Source organism: Entelurus aequoreus, linkage group LG18 (genome assembly GCF_033978785.1).
Source record: "Entelurus aequoreus isolate RoL-2023_Sb linkage group LG18, RoL_Eaeq_v1.1, whole genome shotgun sequence".
Taxonomy (NCBI): Eukaryota; Metazoa; Chordata; class Actinopteri; order Syngnathiformes; family Syngnathidae; genus Entelurus; species Entelurus aequoreus.
Genome location: NC_084748.1, coordinates 11,865,359 through 11,883,184, shown reverse-complemented (window position 1 = coordinate 11,883,184; position 17,826 = coordinate 11,865,359). Strand labels below are relative to the sequence as shown.

Genomic DNA, 17,826 nt, shown 5'->3' with positions numbered 1-17,826 from the left:
CTCTCATCTCCCTGGTATTTTGCGTACTCCTCAGCATGTCTAGTTGTATAATGACGTTTCAAATTGTATTCCTTGTGCAACGCAACTTTCTCTGTATCAACTACAGAAAAGAGCTATACGGATTATTCATAAAGTAGATTACTTAGAACACACTAACATATTATTTATTAATTCGGGTTTATTGAAATTACAGGAGCTAGTAAAGTTACAGACATTATGTGTCATGTTTAAGGCTAAAAGTTAAACATTACCAGCAGATTTACAAAAAATGTTTGTCATCACTTGTGAGAATGAAGAGCATAGAAGAAAAGGTAATTTCCAACATCAGTATTCAAGGACAACTTTAAAACAAATGTGTATATCAGTGGTGGGGGTTCAACTATGGAATTCTCTTTACAATGAGATAAAAGATTGTAAAAATATATTCCAATTGAAAAAAATATATAAAGACAGAACAATAAGATCATATGGACAGCCATAAGTGTTTACATTTTGCTTTATATTTATTATTTTACTTATTTTTTGCCTGGTTTTGTATTTGTTTTGTATCATCCCGTGAGGTGTATATTACTTATTTTGTTTTTTTTGTTCGGTTTGTACTTCATGAAGTTTTGCACTTGTGTTTTTTTTGTTTGTTTTCGTTATATTTGGATGTAATTGTTGGTTTATATGATATCATTAAGTAAGACTACGTATTATGTTGAAGGGGGCAGAAAAATATAAGATTTTTCTTCATCCTGCTCCTTCTCAGGCATTGGTGTGTAAATGTATAATTAAATAATTGTGGTATAATTGTCTATCGATCAAAGATGCACATCAATGAAGGAGATAAATTAAAAAAATGAAAATGAAATGAAGTATCGTATCAAGCATTGGTATTGAATTTGAACACTGATGCATACCAGTCTGTGATTGCTTGGTAGGCATAGATAATTTGGGTAAAGGATTATATTGTCATGAGCCACCAGACTCTGTACTCTCATCCACTGAGACAGTGGTTAAGGATGTGGGCATGTTCAAAGGAAAAAATAAATAAATTAATTAATAATAATAATACAACAAAAAATCCATTACAAAAATAAATAATAATAAATATATATATATGTGTGTGTACACCATGAAATAGAAATATGGTTTAATAGTCTTCTGATTTAAATAAATAATGTTGTATTTGTGTGATAAAGTGGCAGATAATATACGTTTATACATATTTTCATGCTCCTTTTTATGCAGGATTTAGTTTGATGTTCTATCAATTAGTGTTATTTAATATTTAGTAAATTAAATGAAAAATAAAAATGAAAAATGTTAATATGAACATAAAAAATACAATCTAGGAGTAAAAAAAAAATAGAGTAAATATAATGAATTATAAATATAAGTGTACGTAAATATTTCAAATATAAATGTATTGAGGACGAATGAATAAAAAAAGTTATTTAGAAATTGCATCAGAATTTAAGAAATAAATACGTGATGGATAAATATTAAGCAGTGAATAGGAAAGGCAAGAATAAAAATATACTAATAAAAAAAAATGTGACAGTCTTTACTGTAGCTCGTGTGTGCCAAAAATTAAGAAATAATAATAAAGATAAAAATGTTAGAAGAGTAAACAAAGTAGGACTACATGTATTTCATAATTGTAAACTAAAATAAGTTAGAAGAAAAATGTAAAAAAAAAAAAGACAGTATATACTTGCAGTGTTAAGGAAAAAATAAGAAATAGAAATGAAAAAGTTTAAGATTCAATTGTAACACAAGTCAATTATATAAGACTAGACAAAATTAATAAATATAACATCAAGGATGAGGTTAATATTTTAAAAAACTGACGGTATAAACTGTAGATTGTGCAGTGTTAAATTAAAGAGTAAATAATCAGAATTAATACATAAATATTAAATAGGTTGAAGTTAATACTAACAAAAAATTAACAGTAAATACTGTAGCGTGCGCAGTGTTAAAAAGTCAAATAAATAATTATACACAAAAAATTAAAATAAATACAAACAAAAATGTAAAATAAAATAGAACAGAAAATGTAATAACAGGCATGATAAAATAGGAATAACTAACAGAACAATCCAGTGAGTTAGACTAAGTAAAGACGAAGTAAGCACATTACAGTATGAAGTTATTATAGAAGGACACACTGAGGTCACCTGCCCTCGACGTCAGCTGAAAGTAATTGTCTTATGTCACGTGACGCAACACACGCGCTCTCACGCGGACGTCCGTTTGGTTCCGATTTACCACAATAAAAGCATGTGACGTGGCGAAGCTAAAAAAAACAAAAACAAAACGAGCTCATGGGCGTCTAAATAAGTTCGCATGTGACAAACTTCGACTGAATTAAAGGTTTACATAGTCGCAGCTCTCCATTTTATTCCTAATATAAGTAATAAACAAGTTCAACTCTCCAAGACGCCAAATGTTACTTCTTGAAAATATAAAAAGTGTGCTTATATGTTTGTCATTTTAATGTACACGTTGCACAAAACAAACTATTGGACCATCAAATGGATGCTTTTTAGGTTAATAGTTTCATGTAAAGATGTCAAAATAAAGTGCAGCGAGAGCTTTGTGTTGCTCAACAACAACAACAGTCTTGTGGCGTACCCCAGGGATCAACTCTGAGACCAAAATTGTTTATAATATGTAAACAAATGACATTTGTAAATGGGTTTGTTGCACAAGGACACAGGAAGTGAACAAATGGTTTAGCAACAAAGAGGGGATGGGATTAAATAAACTCTGCTTCTTCATACTCCTTTTCGAACATGTTGTAATATAAAACTGTAAATGCCTTACTTTTCGGACTAAAGGCCGCAACTTTTTCCCTACACTTTGAAACCTGCGGCTTATAAAACGGTGCGGCTCCTTTATGGATTCATCTTTGCTAACGGCCGTAATGTTTTGTACTCAACAGAGACACAGAAAAGGTGAGTTATTGTTTGTGCTACGGCGCCATCTTTCAGACGAGTTCGCTCACTGCAGGCGCCGCAGGTTGAAAATGTACTTCCTGTTTTTTTCCTTACGCTTTGAATCCTGCGGCTTATAAAACGGCGCGGCTCCTTTATGGATTCGTCTTAGCTAACGGCCGTAATGTTTTGTATTAAATAGAGACACGGAAAAGGTGAGTTATTGTTTGTGCTACGGCGCCATCTTTTGGACGAGTTCGCTCACTGCAGGCGCCGCGGGTTGAAAATGTACTTCCTGTTTTTTCCTTACGCTCTGAACCCTGCGGCTTATAAAACGGTGCGGCTCCTTTATGGATTCGTCTTCGCTAACGGCCGTAATGTTTTGTACTCAACAGAGACACGGAAAGGGTGAGTTATTGTTTGTGCTACGGCGCCATCTTTCGGACGAGCTCGCTCACTGCAGGCGCCGCGGGTTGAAAATGTACTTCCTGTTTTTTTCCCTACGCTTTGAACCCTGCGGCTTATAAAACGGCGCGGCTCCTTTATGGATTCATCTTCGCTAACGGCCGTAATGTTTTGTATTAAATAGAGACACGGAAGAGGTGAGTTATTGTTTGTGCTACGGCGCCATCTTTCGGACGAGCTCGCTCACTGCAGGCGCCGCGGGTTGAAAATGTACTTCCTGTTTTTTTCTGTACGCTTTGTACCCTTCGGCTTATAAAACGGTGTGGCTCCTTTATGATTTGTCTTCACTAACGGCCGTAATGTTTTGTACTCAACAAAGACACGGAAAAGGTGAGTTATTGTTTGTGCTACGGCGCCATCTTTCGGACGAGTTCGCTCACTGCAGGCGCCGCGGGTTGAAAATGTACTTGCTGTTTTTTTCCCTACGCTCTGAACCCTGCGGCTTATAAAACGGCGCGGCTCCTTTATGGATTTGTCTTCCCTAACGGCCGTAATGTTTTGTATTAAATAGACACACGGAAAAGGTGAGTTATTGTTTGTGCTACGGCGCCATCTTTCGGACGAGCTCGCTCACTGCAGGCGCCGCGGGTTGAAAATGTACTTCCTGTTTGGTGCCTCGAACCGGAAGTATGTCTCATTTCGTCTACTATGTGTCGAGTTTTTCACTTTGACTGCAGAACAACACCCAAATAGGCAATGATGAAGCCATTCAAAACAGGGTTGCTCATGTATGCAGTACTCCCGCCACCCCATAGGGGGCAACAATGTCACAGTGAAGCAGCAGTGGGTGAGTGGGAGAAGATGGCACTATCGACCGTGAAAAAAATCAAAATAAATCGCGAAAATCTGACTTTTAACAAAGCAAGAATGTATTGAAATTTCTGACTTTGTGATGACTTTTGTGTTTGTTGTTTTTTTGGCTGTTTAACTCTGGCCATCAGAGTTAAACAGATGAGCCATTCAGAAAAAAAAAGAGGTACAAAATATTTATGCAAAGTCTATTTCCGAGGGCTCGCCCTCTTAATTGTGTGTGAATGTGTGTGTGTGAATGGGTGAATGTGGAAAATAGTGTCAAAGCGCTTTGAGTTCCTTAAAAAAGGTAGAAAAGCGCTATACAAGTACGACCCATTTACCATCATAACTGGTTAAACACGTAGCGCTAAGTTTGACACCATAGGCTTAATTGTGTTGAGGTACACGTGTGCAATGTTTGCTGTGTGTATTAACACTAAAGCTTCTATTTTATTCATGTAAAATACACAATGGACGTTATACCTTTGTAATGTTTATATTTTCAGTAGAGATGTCCGATATTATCGGCCGATAAATGCTTTAAAATGTAATATCGGAAATTATCGGTATCTGTTTTTTTATTATCGGTATCATTTTTTTTAATTTTTTTTTATTAAATCAACATAAAAAACACAAGATACTCTTACAATTAGTGCACCAACCCAAACAACTCCCTCCCCCCATTCACACAAAAGGGTTGTTTCTTTCTGTTATTAATATTTCTGGTTCCTACATTATATATCAATATATATCAATACAGTCTGCAAGGGATACAGTCCGTAAGCACACATGATTGTGCGTGCTGCTGGTCCACTAATAGTACTAACCTTTAACAGTTAATTTGACTCATTTTCATTAATTACTAGTTTCTATGTAACTGTTTTTATATTGTTTTACTTTCTTTTTTATTCAAGAAAATGTTTTTAATTGATTTATCTTATTTTATTTTATTAATTTAAAAAAGGACCTTATCTTCACCATACCTGGTTGTCCAAATTAGGCATAATAATGTGTCAATTCCACGACTGTATATATCTGTATCGGTTGATATCGGTATCGGTAATTAAAGAGTTGGACAATATCGGATATCGGCAAAGAGCCATTATCGGACATCCCTAATTTCCAGTCTTACAAACCTCAATGAGGGAAGACGTACACAGAAATAAAACTGAGGAAGAAAAATAATTCCAAAGAAGGAACATAAACCATCAGCAAAACTTAGCTACTGTCTCTTCATGCTGTTAACTAACTGTCCGGCCGCACATGCTGGAAACGCGTTAACGATGGCAAAATAATGAATTTATTGACAGTGCAGTGAGAAAGTCCATGTGTTTACTTTAAGTAAACACAGTCTCAAATGAATATAACCTAAGGAGGCCATTTTTAAAGAAACATCTACATCTTGATGTGCGGCCCCTGAGAGCTTGGGCTCTTGAAACTGCGGCCCTCTTTATGATGCAGTTGAATAGCCCGGGTCTAGCTTTTGCACTTGAAAGGATTCTTCATTCGTCACGGCAAGCAACGTTTGTAAGTTATACAATACAACTAAAACAATTCTTACTTACTAATCCGTCCCATGTGTGATGCCTGTAGGAGTGTTTACATGCGTATTTGTACGCGCTGTCGTAATGTAGTCAAGCTAGCGTCATTGGCATTAGCTAACATGCTAACACATTTACCAGGGTCTAGGCTACAACGCCATTTTTTTTGTATTAAAACATCACAGTGGCGTTATTGAGTCTGTTTAGCTGAATGGAGAGCTATGTTCCGCAGCCGGTGGGTCCAATGACGATGACTTCTGTTTTGTCTGATCAGCCGTTTTACTGCCGTGTTACAAACACCGCTTGGAAACAATTAAGGTACGTAAATAAACATTGACAAAATATTTCGTACCAGTATATATCTGCGGCTTACAGACCAGTGCGGCTAATACATGTAAAAATATTTTCATCTTCTAAAATGTGGTGAGTCCTATAGCCTGGGAAGTACGGTATATAAGCTAATAGCAATACACTCCGGCTGTTAGCATAATTGACATTTTGGGACCAAAAGGTGGCGTTCATAGTTTCCACAGTGGTCACAGGACCATTGACGCGTGACGGAGCGTAAACATTCCATTAAGATGGCGTTCGGTTCAAGTGCTGAAAATAGAACCGTGCTACAGCAGCCTCACTGGCTCTTGAAATGTCGGGATGGTGACTTCTGGTCAGCTGCTCAATTAGTCCCTAATTCCTTAACCCGAGCCGGACGTCTTAGTTGACATGAAGCAGTCCGGTTGGTCTGCAAGGGATCCGTGTGATGATCCTTGCCTTACTCAGGATTTGTTAGTATCGTTGATAATTGACGGATTAAAATTTGTGATATTGAATGCGACATACCATTTTTTTCCCCAACAAAATAAAGTGGCTAGTGAACAATAAGTAAAGAGAACTAAACCAAAGACTACTAATATTTATGGCCGTCCTAAGGTGGGCTGTGGTTGACAGGCAAAGAATCCGGGTCACGGCACCAAATGTTAGGACTCTCCCTTCTAGAGGTTATTTTATCCTACACTGAGGTGACTAGAAATGAAGATGAACAACTCATTCTACACAAAGGAGTAAGGACAAACAGTAGCAATACCGACCGAACTGAATATGGCCTGCGCACATGGTGCATAGCAGCATCCTAAAAACTAGAGAGGATGCTAAAAAAGAAGCAAGGAGATCATTGTTGTCACTTCTAAAGTGGTTATTTTGCCCGTAAGGTGTGAAAGGATTTGCTTAACAACCCCATTTCAGTTATTTGGTTTTCCCTCAAAGTCTTCCTGTATCCAGAGACTTACTTCCGGACTTTGGAAAGAGCAGCGGGAGCTACATCACCAATAGGCGGACCGCTCTCAATTGCCGCGGTCTTACACTTAATTGTACTCACTGAACGAATCAAAAAAATCAATGGCTATTTTTTGATTGAATTTATCGATTTAGTCGTGGACCCCGACTTAAACAAGTTGAAAAACTTATTCGGGTGTTACCATTTAGCGGTCAATTGTACGGAAAATGTACTGTACTGTGCAATCTACTAATAAAAGTTTCAATCAATCAATCAATCCATCAAACTCGATGAATATTAGCAGCCCTACCTGGGAACCAGCTGTGGTAAATATCGGCAGCTCATCAGTCGATCAGCTAAAAACGGCAAATATCGGCTCCAGTACGACATCTCTAATAAAATAATCACAAATAATTTATTTCTATAAGGTAAATAGCATGAGAAGATTGCCAACAAACTGCAAAACGAGATAATTCTGAGCAGTGTCCGTAATAACGGCGTTAGCAACGTCGCGACTTTTACTCGTAACGAGTAATTGAATTACTTTTACATCCGTTACGACGCCGACGAACTTGATATCAAACAGGAAGAGGCGGCATCATACCGTGACACAGCAGACAACAACACGAGCGCACGACAAATCAATGAATGCAGTGACAAACTTGCCATCCAAACAATACCCCGTTTGTTGACAAGATGATACGACAGCCATGGTAGCACATTCAATCTCTCTATGAAGCAGAGGTAACGAACGGTGAAAAGATTCAAAAGAGCTGGCGTCAGAGCCGACACACAGCCGCTGCTAACGGCTAAAGCTAACAAGCACAGCTTGAAACCCTCTGTGACGTCGCACGTCTTTTAAATGCACAGACACAAGCACAGTTTTTTTTTAAGTAACACAATGATTACTTTCCCTAGTGAGTAATTTCATTTATTTAAGAATTCCCTTAGTAATGCAATTACGTGTTTGGTAAAGTAACTATCATTACTTTTTAAAGGTAATTTTCAGAACACTGATGCCGAGTGTGCAGTTTGCTTCTTACCGCTATTTGCAACATTGGTTGTGTTGCACACTTGTTCGTCGACCAGCTCTTCCTCCCAGGGAATCTAAGTTACTGGTCAATCCCAAGTTCTTTCGATGACATATATGCTGAGTAAGAAGGACCATCAAGACAGAATAGGAATATTATCAAGTTTTACTGAAATTTCAGGAGATCAGCCCATACCTTCATACATTCATATCGGCTACTCGAGTTGATCTGACATTCAAACGGAAGAGCCAACTTCTTGCACATAAAGAAAGCCCCCAACCGCTCCCTCTCGCGACACTGATAAGGAATGAAGTGGGGGATGTATTCACATTCCAATGGTTAAGACACTAAACAGACCTCTGAAGACAAAGAGAAACTGGTAGAATATACAAGGGAAAAGTACTAGCTGCTCTAAACATGGCAATGAATAAAGGAAGAACTCTTATTAAACATATATGCATTCTCCACAATACCCGTTTTCCTTCCCACTTTCTAATGTACGACGGAATATCCATTGACGAACGCCACTATTTGCATCCTTTTCGGTCGCGCCAAACAGGGGCGTCACTAGCTTTTAAGGACAGGGGGGGGCTTAGCCCCCAGGAGATGCACAGGATGCGAGCGAAGGTAGCGCACGAGCACAAAACTTCACAAACGGCTAACAAAGACTTAGGAATTAATAATTGTCATTATTATTATTTCAGTGGGTTTATTTTCAGAATGTGTGTTCAGTACAACAACAAACATGTGTTTGCACAGTGACATTTTGTTTACTGCATCAACGAGAAACAATTACTTGCATGATCCTTCAAGATACGCTGAAACACAATGAAAGTCATGGCATTAGCCTCTATGTTATTCATTCACAACTTAGAGGCTAATGCCACCACTTTAGCTCACAATACAATAATTGTTTGTTTCCAAATATTTTGAAGTTGCACAGATTACATTTTGGGAACATATGTGACTAAAATTGTTGTAAATTCAAGCCCTGGAAATATTACTTAATTACTTGAATTAAATTAATATCTGGATCGGGTTAATTTGGCTTGTATATAATATATATATATATATATATATATATATATATATATATATATATATATATATATATATATATATATATTATGGCAAGCCGTTAAGGAAATTAAATATATATGGAAGTCTGAATAGAAATGAGAAACTTTTATATATATACTGTAAATAAGAAAGACTTATAGAGTCCGTCTGCTGATGTGAAAAAGAGCCAAAGCTGTCAAAGAGCTGAGGGACCGTCTTCAAAGTGCGATGCTGAAACAAATAATGCAAACAATAAAATGTAACTTCCATGGTTTAGGATCAACGTAGTCCCGTCGTCCCGGGGACGGTAAAAAAAAATGCACGGGACGAAATGAAATGCTCCCCGGGACGATGGCTTTTAACCATTTTTTTTTCTTTTTCTTTTTATGTATTTATTCATTTTACATTTTATATTAAATGTCTTGGTTTTTCCACCCTCTGAAAATCCTATGAAATGTTTACAAGCATCCTATAATAATACAACAGCTATTAATGTAACAATACAATAAAACAAATATATTTAATGTTTTTTTCATTATTTTAACAATAGGCTAAGGTATATTACTTTATATAGATTCTACAAGAAACACAAAACTTAAAAACTAAATTATTTACAATTGCAGACACAAGGTTCTTGTTCTGCAGTGCTGTGTGCTAATGTGCTTCGTACACCTGCAGGACCGCAAGCAAGGTCGCAGAGAAAATGCGGACTGGATTTTGAGTGATGTGGGCATTTTCTATATGAACAAGTCCAAGGACCGCAAGCAAGGTCGCAGAGAAAATGCGGACTGGATTTTGAGTGATGTGGGCATTTTCTATCTGAACAAGTCCAAGGACCGCAAGTAAGGTTGCAGAGAAAATGCGGACTGGATTTTGAGTGATGTGGGCATTTTCTATATGAACAAGTCCAAGGACCGCAAGTAAGGTTGCAGAGAAAATGCAGACTGGATTTTGAGTGATGTGGGCATTTTCTATATGAACAAGTGGAATGGATTGGATACCGATGCACTAAAGGGGCTCTCTACCTTACGCTATGAAGTGAGGGGAAACTGAGTGAATAATGACAGGTTATATGATTATTTATTCAAACTCATATTCGGGCCACTTTATAATGAATATGTTGGCATGTATTTGTAAAAAATAAAAATATTTTTTTAACACCAAATTATTTAGGGGGGCTTTAGAACATTTTAGGGGAGCTTGAGCCCCCCTAAAATAGGCCTAACAACGCCAATGGCGCCAAACATGCCTCCGTGTGCGGACCATCTCTCGCCGTACGACCGCTTCACTCATCCATGTCATCTTCCGTCATCATGTACACACCATTTTGAAGAGCTTTGGAGGCTCGCGGTACGTCTTGACGAGTTAATTCCCCACAATTGTCGTACCTTGTGCCGGTCAGCCGGTCTTTAGGAAATCACTTTGTGTGATCGGAAGACGCTTTAAATGCATCCAAACTCTCTCAGTCTTGCTGTACGGCTTCAGGTTTCTAGACAACTGAACTAGCATTTTAGCTACGCAGTTAGCCTCCGTTAGCTTGTGGCACTTTCATTTCCAGGACTATATCAGCAAAGGGAGATTTGTTCCACAGCAAGTCCTTAATTGTGATGAAACCGGAAAAGACGCAGAGCAGACCTTTATTACAGCGAGGGTAAAGGCACTACCGGGACACAAGACGATAAAGGATCGCCTCACACTGCTAGTTTGTGCTAACGCTAGCTTTAAAAAAAAAAATTAACTCCCAGACGCCACACACATCACCAGGCACAAGGTAGAATGATTTGCCTTTATTTTGTTTATAGGGACTTTTGTCAAGGCACAAACCAATTGTTCATGTTTACTTTGATTCCTTTGGGGAACTCTTGCTTCACTGTTCCAACATTTCAGTTGCATCCTGGAAGAGCTAGTGCTGCAAGGGGTTCTGGGTATTTGTTTTGTTGTGTTACGGTGTGGATGTTCTTCCAAAATGAGTTTTGTCATTCTTGTTTGGTGTGGGTTCACAGTGTGGCACATATTTGTAACAGTGTTAAAGTTGTTTATACGGTCACCCTCAGTGTGACCTGTATGGCTGTTGACCAAGTATGCTTGCATTCACTTGTGTGAAAAGCCGTAGATATTATGTGACTGGGCCGGCACGCAAAGGCAGTGCCTTTGTTTATTGACGCTCTGTACTTCTCCCTACGTCCGTGTACACAGCGGCGTTTTAAAAAGTCATACATTTTACTTTTTGAAACAGATACAGATAATTTCCAATATTACATTTTAAAGCATTTATCGGCCGATAATACCAGCAGTCCGATATTATCGGACATCTCTAAACAGAAATATTTTATTTTATAGTAAATCCGTGAAGTGCAGAAAGGTTCACTGCCCTAACAAGTCGATGGAATTGTTGGGGTAGTAACTTGAATTAAAAATCAATTTTTGATTGAAACCGATTTTAACAATTACATAACTGTAATAAAACTATTTCAAAGCAGGTTAGAAAAGCTATTTCTGGTTGCATGAAATGGCCTAAAAACCCATTTAACACTTAAAAAAATATATATATATTTTCAAAAATTATGTTGCGATTCGGATAGGAATCAATTTTGTGCACCCCTAAAAGCCATACAGCATGAAGGACTTTTCCAAAATGGTCAAGGTACACGTTAACTTTGTGATGCAATGAGGCCAGTCCAGGAGATGAAGTTGCTTGAGATGGAGAAAAGTTTATTAGAAAAAAGAAAGCAGAGCGTTTGTACAAGCCAGAGAGCGGACATGGACAAAGTTGTCTTAAATAGACAGGAAGTTGTTTATGTACACACGCTAGAAGTCAGAGGACCCTTTCTGGACCTAAAGCTGAGAAGAGGATGGTTGCTATGGCGACAGAGTGATTACATGAAGTATAAGGGGTGCGAGGGTAACATGTTGGGAATGGGAGACAAGCATGTACGGATGCTTCACCTGACCTCCCAGCCCTTCGTGGAGGCGTGCACACTTCCTGCTCCTAGGTGGTCGGCGGGGTCACCTTTCGGCGGTGACGCTTGCGGACCTCCTCCATCAGGTCTTTGAGGTACTGGATCTCCTTGCTGATGGACTCCGCCTTCTCGGCCAGCACTTGGTTCTTTCTCTCCAGCTCTTCGCACTCGGTGCCCAGCAGCTCCTGCTCCACGCGCTTCTTCTGGCGATAGCGCGTGGCCGCCGTCTTGTTCTGCTCCATCTTCTTCATCTTTTTCTCTTTGGGAGGGCCAGACGCCGACTTCACCTTGCCTCGGGGGGAGGAGGGCTCGGATTTGGTGTATGGTTTCGTGCGGGAGGAGCCGGCGACACACGTCGGAGAGCCAGCGACCGACTCGATGCCGGAATCGCTGTCACAGTCGCTGGACGGCGGTGAGGACTCGACGGTGGACTCATGGAGGGACACGAGGGGGGGCGTGTCTTCATTGGCGAGCACCACCACGATGGGGCTTCCGCCGCTGGGGTCTGGGATGATGGCGAGGGGAGAATTTGTGTCCGCCTCGTCCCTCGTATCAGATGTTGGCGAAGGAGGGGGGCATGGAGACAGAGGGGGAAGGGGGGAGCAGGGCTCTGACTTCATGACCACCTGCTGGGCGAGCCCCGCCTCCTCTTGAGTGGGCTCGTTTGGCATCTCTGACTCCGGGTGGTTGTTGGAAGCAGGAGGGTCAAAGGAGTCCACGTCCAAATCCATGTGGGAGTGCAGGGAGGCCAGGAGGTCGCCGGGGGAGCGAGGAGACTCCTCAGACGAGCAGGAGCCGATGAGAGACTCCAGGTCAAAATCGTCGAGGTCGATTTTCTCCGTCATCCAGTCCATGCCAGTGAACGCATCATCTGCCAACAAGGAAGTGTTTTCCTTTTAAAAATGATCATCGTAGGAAGTGAATGACTCCCAGCAGTTCTGCTGCAACCCCCCAATATTTGCATTAAAATACATAAATATTAATTTATGTAATTAAAGGATTGCCAACCCCACTATTCACATTCTGACTCCTAACATTTTAATAATATACACTTGTAATAAACCCTTCATGTCATAACCATCTGATCCCAATTGGAATGTATGTGTTAAGTCTATGTTACAATAAAAAGTTGTATAAATAAATCAGATCAGGATAACTGTTTAATTATGGAGGTGATATTCATGCATATAAAAGCTAAGGCCCAGTGGGAAGTAATTGTAACTTCCTAGGGGTGTAACAGTACGTGTATTTGTATTGAACCGTTTTGGTACGGTTCGGAGGTGTACTGAACGAGTTTCCACACGGACATATTAAGTAGCGTACCGCACGTTGTGTAAACAATGCACACCGAGGCACAACACACGGCATGCTAGCAGCTAACGGGCTACAATAGACTGACCATACGTCCTCTTTTCACCGGACGTGTCCTCTTTTGCGGAGCTGTCAGGGCGGAGTTTCTTAAATGCCTCAAATGTCCGACTTTTTGAGTTAGGGTTGCGTGTATTTTCAATGTACGTTCAGGGTTAATAAGGGGTTAAAAACAAAACAAATTGTGCGCGCAGCACAATTGGTGAGGGAGGGGCAGAGACAGAGAGAGTGAGAGAGTTATGATAAACGCGCATGCGTCGCCAGGCTCTGCTTTTTATCCATAGATTTATCAGATTTAATTTTTTATTATCTATAGCAGGGGTGTCAAAAGTGTGCCCCGGAGGCCATTTGCAGCCCACAGCACATTCTAAAAATACTATTAAAATAAACAAAAACATAACAAAAGTGAAATAAAAAAGCTTAAAAGTAATTTAGAAAAAGTTGCAATGTTGACTAATAAAACAAAGCTGTTTTTTTTCTTTCAAACTGTCATTGCTCAAAACATAATATTGAATCAAAATCAATGTTATTATGAATTATTGACCTATCCAAGGTTCCGATTACTTCACACCAAATATTCCACTAAGAAAAATATTTTTGGTGGAAGATTTTTGCAAATTTGGTCAATAAATAACCCAAAAATTTATATTTTGTTGTTTTCCTACTGTACCGAAAATGAACCGAACCGTGACCTCTAAACCGAGGTACGTACCGAACCGAACATTTTGTGTACCGTTACACCCCTATAACGTCCTGTGTGTATTATTCATTTTGAACATGTAAAGACCTTGCATGTTTTCATTCCATCAAAGCTCTTTTATGTGACAAAATCACGCTGTCATTTTTAAGAATTGAAATTAAACAGTCCGATCTTCTGCACGGCAGGTGTGTGTTGTTTTCAGGACCTGCTGTAAAAATATAAATACAATGCAAAGATGCTCTTTGGACTGTTCTGCTGCAAAAAAGTCACAAAGTAGGTTTTTTAAACTACCGTAACTATCCTGGTGGGCGGGCTAACTAGTTAGAGCCCCCATCTACGGTGTGAGCTTGCTCGGGACTGCTATCCAGTTGTACTGCTGCAGCGGGACACAGAGAGCCACTGCACATTTGTTGTTTCCTCTTGCTGTCTTTATGGCCGCTTTGATCACTAGCGTAATATAACTTTCACGATTTCATAGACGGGTACTTTGTAATCCTCACAAAAACATCAAAACTTTTAATTGAGTTGGTATGTCGGTAGACTACCGGTAGTTCAATTCCTGGAAGTCTTCCAAAAAGTCTGGAAGAGTTGGCAGCCATTCAGCAGGAAGTGCTAACATTTAGTTTACCATAACTGAAAACGTCACTGGGCGGAACAGATTGAAAATGACTCCGTAAAACTGGTTTGAGCCAGTCTGACCAGATCGTTTAAGCCCTTATCACATTCCTGCCTAGTCTGGAAGGTAAACACACACCCTGTCTAAATCAAGCGTGTCCAAAGAGCAGCCCGGGGCTAGAACAAAGTATTAGACGGCTTTGTCATCTCCAACACAGAGCTAATATAGGGTTTCGAAGATTTGATTCATTTGTTTCATCTTTAGTGTACTAAATATCAAAGGTTTTATCATCCTTCAATTTTTCTATATACAACTAGAGCAGGGCGATAAACGACATCAATATATTATCGCCATACCCACATCTTTATCGATCAACATTTTAAAAATGAAATAATATATATCTCTTTGTTGGGAGTTACGAAGCAAGGTTGGTCGCATGAACAAAGACTGGCTCTCTGGTAGCCGAGCAACACAGGAAGTGACACGCTAACAGCCAATCGGGTAACAGTATCAACTATCAGTTTGCTTGTCTGGCGGTTGATTCTTTGCAAGGAGTAAAAAGGGAAACTAAAAATACAGAAATCGTGGATAAAAGGAGTATGGCCCTTTTAGATTTGTTTAAAAAAAAAAGTCAGACCAACGTGGTTTGTAAATGATGCAAAGCGCTCGTCCCCACAAACACAGCTAATACCACACCATCTTAGCCGCGCTCACCCTTTAGAGCACAGCTGTAACTACCTGGCTCTAAACATGCAGAAAATAGTTATCGTGTTTCCTTACGTTTACATTTCCACACTTTTAAGCACTTCTTATTTTTGCACCTTCATTTATAGAGATTGTAAGTGTTCAATGTGATTTTACACTGTTTTCCATGCTTATGTTGACATTTTCTTTATTTTCTGCCTTGACAGCTGAGGGGATTATAACCAGTAGGTTTCATTTGAAATACATTTTTGAATGTGGAAATAGTGTCAAAGCGTTTTGAGTTCCTTAAAAAGGTAGAAAAGCGCTATACAAGTACAACACATTTACCATTTTTTTCTCCCAGTCCTTATTTTTAAATTGGCCATAAAAATATCAATTATGACCAATTTCAGTCGATATAAAATATAAAACCTATATCGCGATACAGTTTTCACCAACTGGCCATAAATTACCACCTGAGCCTCACCTTTATTGTTGTCTGCTCCCACGTGAGCGTCAAGCAGGTCGCCAGCACCCAGCCAGGGGAGGGCTCCCCCCTTGACTTCCAGTAAGGAGCGGGCGTGGTCAAGTGGAGGGAAAAGGGGCAACAGCAAGGTGGGATAGGGGGACAAGGAGAGGGGTGGCGAAGCCGGGACCTCCCCCTCGAGAGAGGAGGAGGGTGAAAGCGCTTCCTCTTCATCGTGGTCCAGAAGGGGCCCCATTGGGTCAGCCATCAAAAACGAGGGCCCTGGAAAACCAATCAACGAATTAGCATCGACTGGTTGGACCGGTTACTCCGGGTTGTGTTGACGTCAAGACACCAACCTAAGCACAGGGCCTCCACGTCCTCCAAGTCGAGCTGCGAGAGCGTCATCATGGCTGCCGGTCAGCAGCGGTCGCGTGTGGGAGAATAAAACGGCGTGTGGAGAAGTTCGTAAGTCGAGAAGATCCAAACTGCTGTCGACTGCAGCAAAGCGGGGAGTTGCCAGTAGAGACCTGCATTATTAAATTGAGAGATGTTAAATTCTGTTTGGAATACCTTTAATAACATACATAATAATATGGTTCAGTAAGTCAAGCTTAAATTGTCACCCAACACTTGTGGGCGAGACTGCCTTCATGTTGACAAATTGCACGTTTTCAAAAATATATTCATCTTTTAAGCACCATAATCAAAGCTTCAAAGGGCAGTCAAGTCGTTAAGACTGACAACAGCGCATGCGTGATGGAACTGAGGCTAATTTTAAAAAGATAATCCTTCAACTCAGGCGTCAAAGCAGCTCTTAAAACGCCGACGCTCCTCCCACTCCCGGAGTACGCTTCCTAATTTGGTCATGCTGGCTGCCGGTAACCACGCCCTCTTTTGGAGGACGAGCGGGAGGGGGAAGAAAGGCGCCCGCCATTTTCGTCACAGGTTTTTAGAGACTTGACAGTGTGCGCCATCTTGGACCCGCCACGTTGTCACTATATTTATGTACACAAACGACCGGCTTAGTTATAAAATCAAACTAAACGAGCCACAAGCTGTTTGAGTGAGAGTTTACTTGTGTTTAATTAGGTTTTGGTAAACTCTCACTGAATTAAAAATTAGTAGTTAATGTCGGGGTGGGGTAGTTGTTGCTACCCGAGGCTAGTAACTGTCCCACAGGGTGTGTATATAACAAGTATATCAAGTATGTGACCCATTAATAAACATTCCATCCCTTTGTCAACCGTCGTCGGTTCCAAATGTGACACACGGAAGCCAGAAATACCAAAACAAAACATTTTAAAATGACAAACTTACGCCATGTTGCCAGAAACCGCCGGTGCTATTCGCCGCTGCGCTGCCAGTTGATTGCCGATGCAAGGAGAGCCGCCACACGCCTTTAAAATGCCATTTCGACGCTGGAGCGCAGCAAGCAGATTGACACAAAGACGAAGAAGTTGTTGACTCCACAAGAGACGGAGACGGACTGACACAGCCGGTTATATTCCCCTTGTCCACCGCAGCACTGCCGAGTGTGTTCCTCCGCCACGGGCACGTTCGCGGTTTGTAACACCACAGTGCGGGTGAGCGGGGATAGTTTGTCTCCTTAGCTACTCAACTGACACGCCCAGTCGGACAGCCCAGGTGACCAAAACAAGCGTTTCTGTGTTTTGATTGGTTGAGTCCCAGTGACAAGACTATACATGAAGTGTGTACATTGAATATAGGTCAAACACGACATGTCAATATTGTTTTTGTGACGTAGATACTACAAGGCGTATACGTTGGTCCATTATTTGAACTGCTTTTCAAAAACTAATTGATAAAACAGAACACACGTTTTGGATTACATTATAAGGACTGTATATTCCAGGGGTGTCCAAACTTTTTCCACTGAGGGCCACACACGGAAAAATGTAAGCATTTTGATATTTTCCATTTTCAAAC

The 17,826-nt window shown here is 40.2% G+C and overlaps 1 protein-coding gene across 1 annotated transcript; it reads right to left on the bottom strand.

The window, feature by feature from the left end:
- Positions 1 to 11,773: 11,773 nt before the first annotated feature.
- atf4a (activating transcription factor 4a) lies at positions 11,774 to 17,454 on the bottom strand. Its single transcript, XM_062026498.1, has 4 exons — positions 17,197 to 17,454; positions 16,236 to 16,406; positions 15,898 to 16,158; positions 11,774 to 12,913 (listed from the first exon to the last, which is right to left on the bottom strand). Exons 2-4 carry the CDS (start codon positions 16,285 to 16,287, stop codon positions 12,072 to 12,074), a joined length of 1,155 nt encoding a protein of 384 aa, XP_061882482.1. The 5' UTR covers positions 16,288 to 16,406; positions 17,197 to 17,454; the 3' UTR covers positions 11,774 to 12,071.
- Between the last annotated feature and the right edge of the window lie 372 nt (positions 17,455 to 17,826).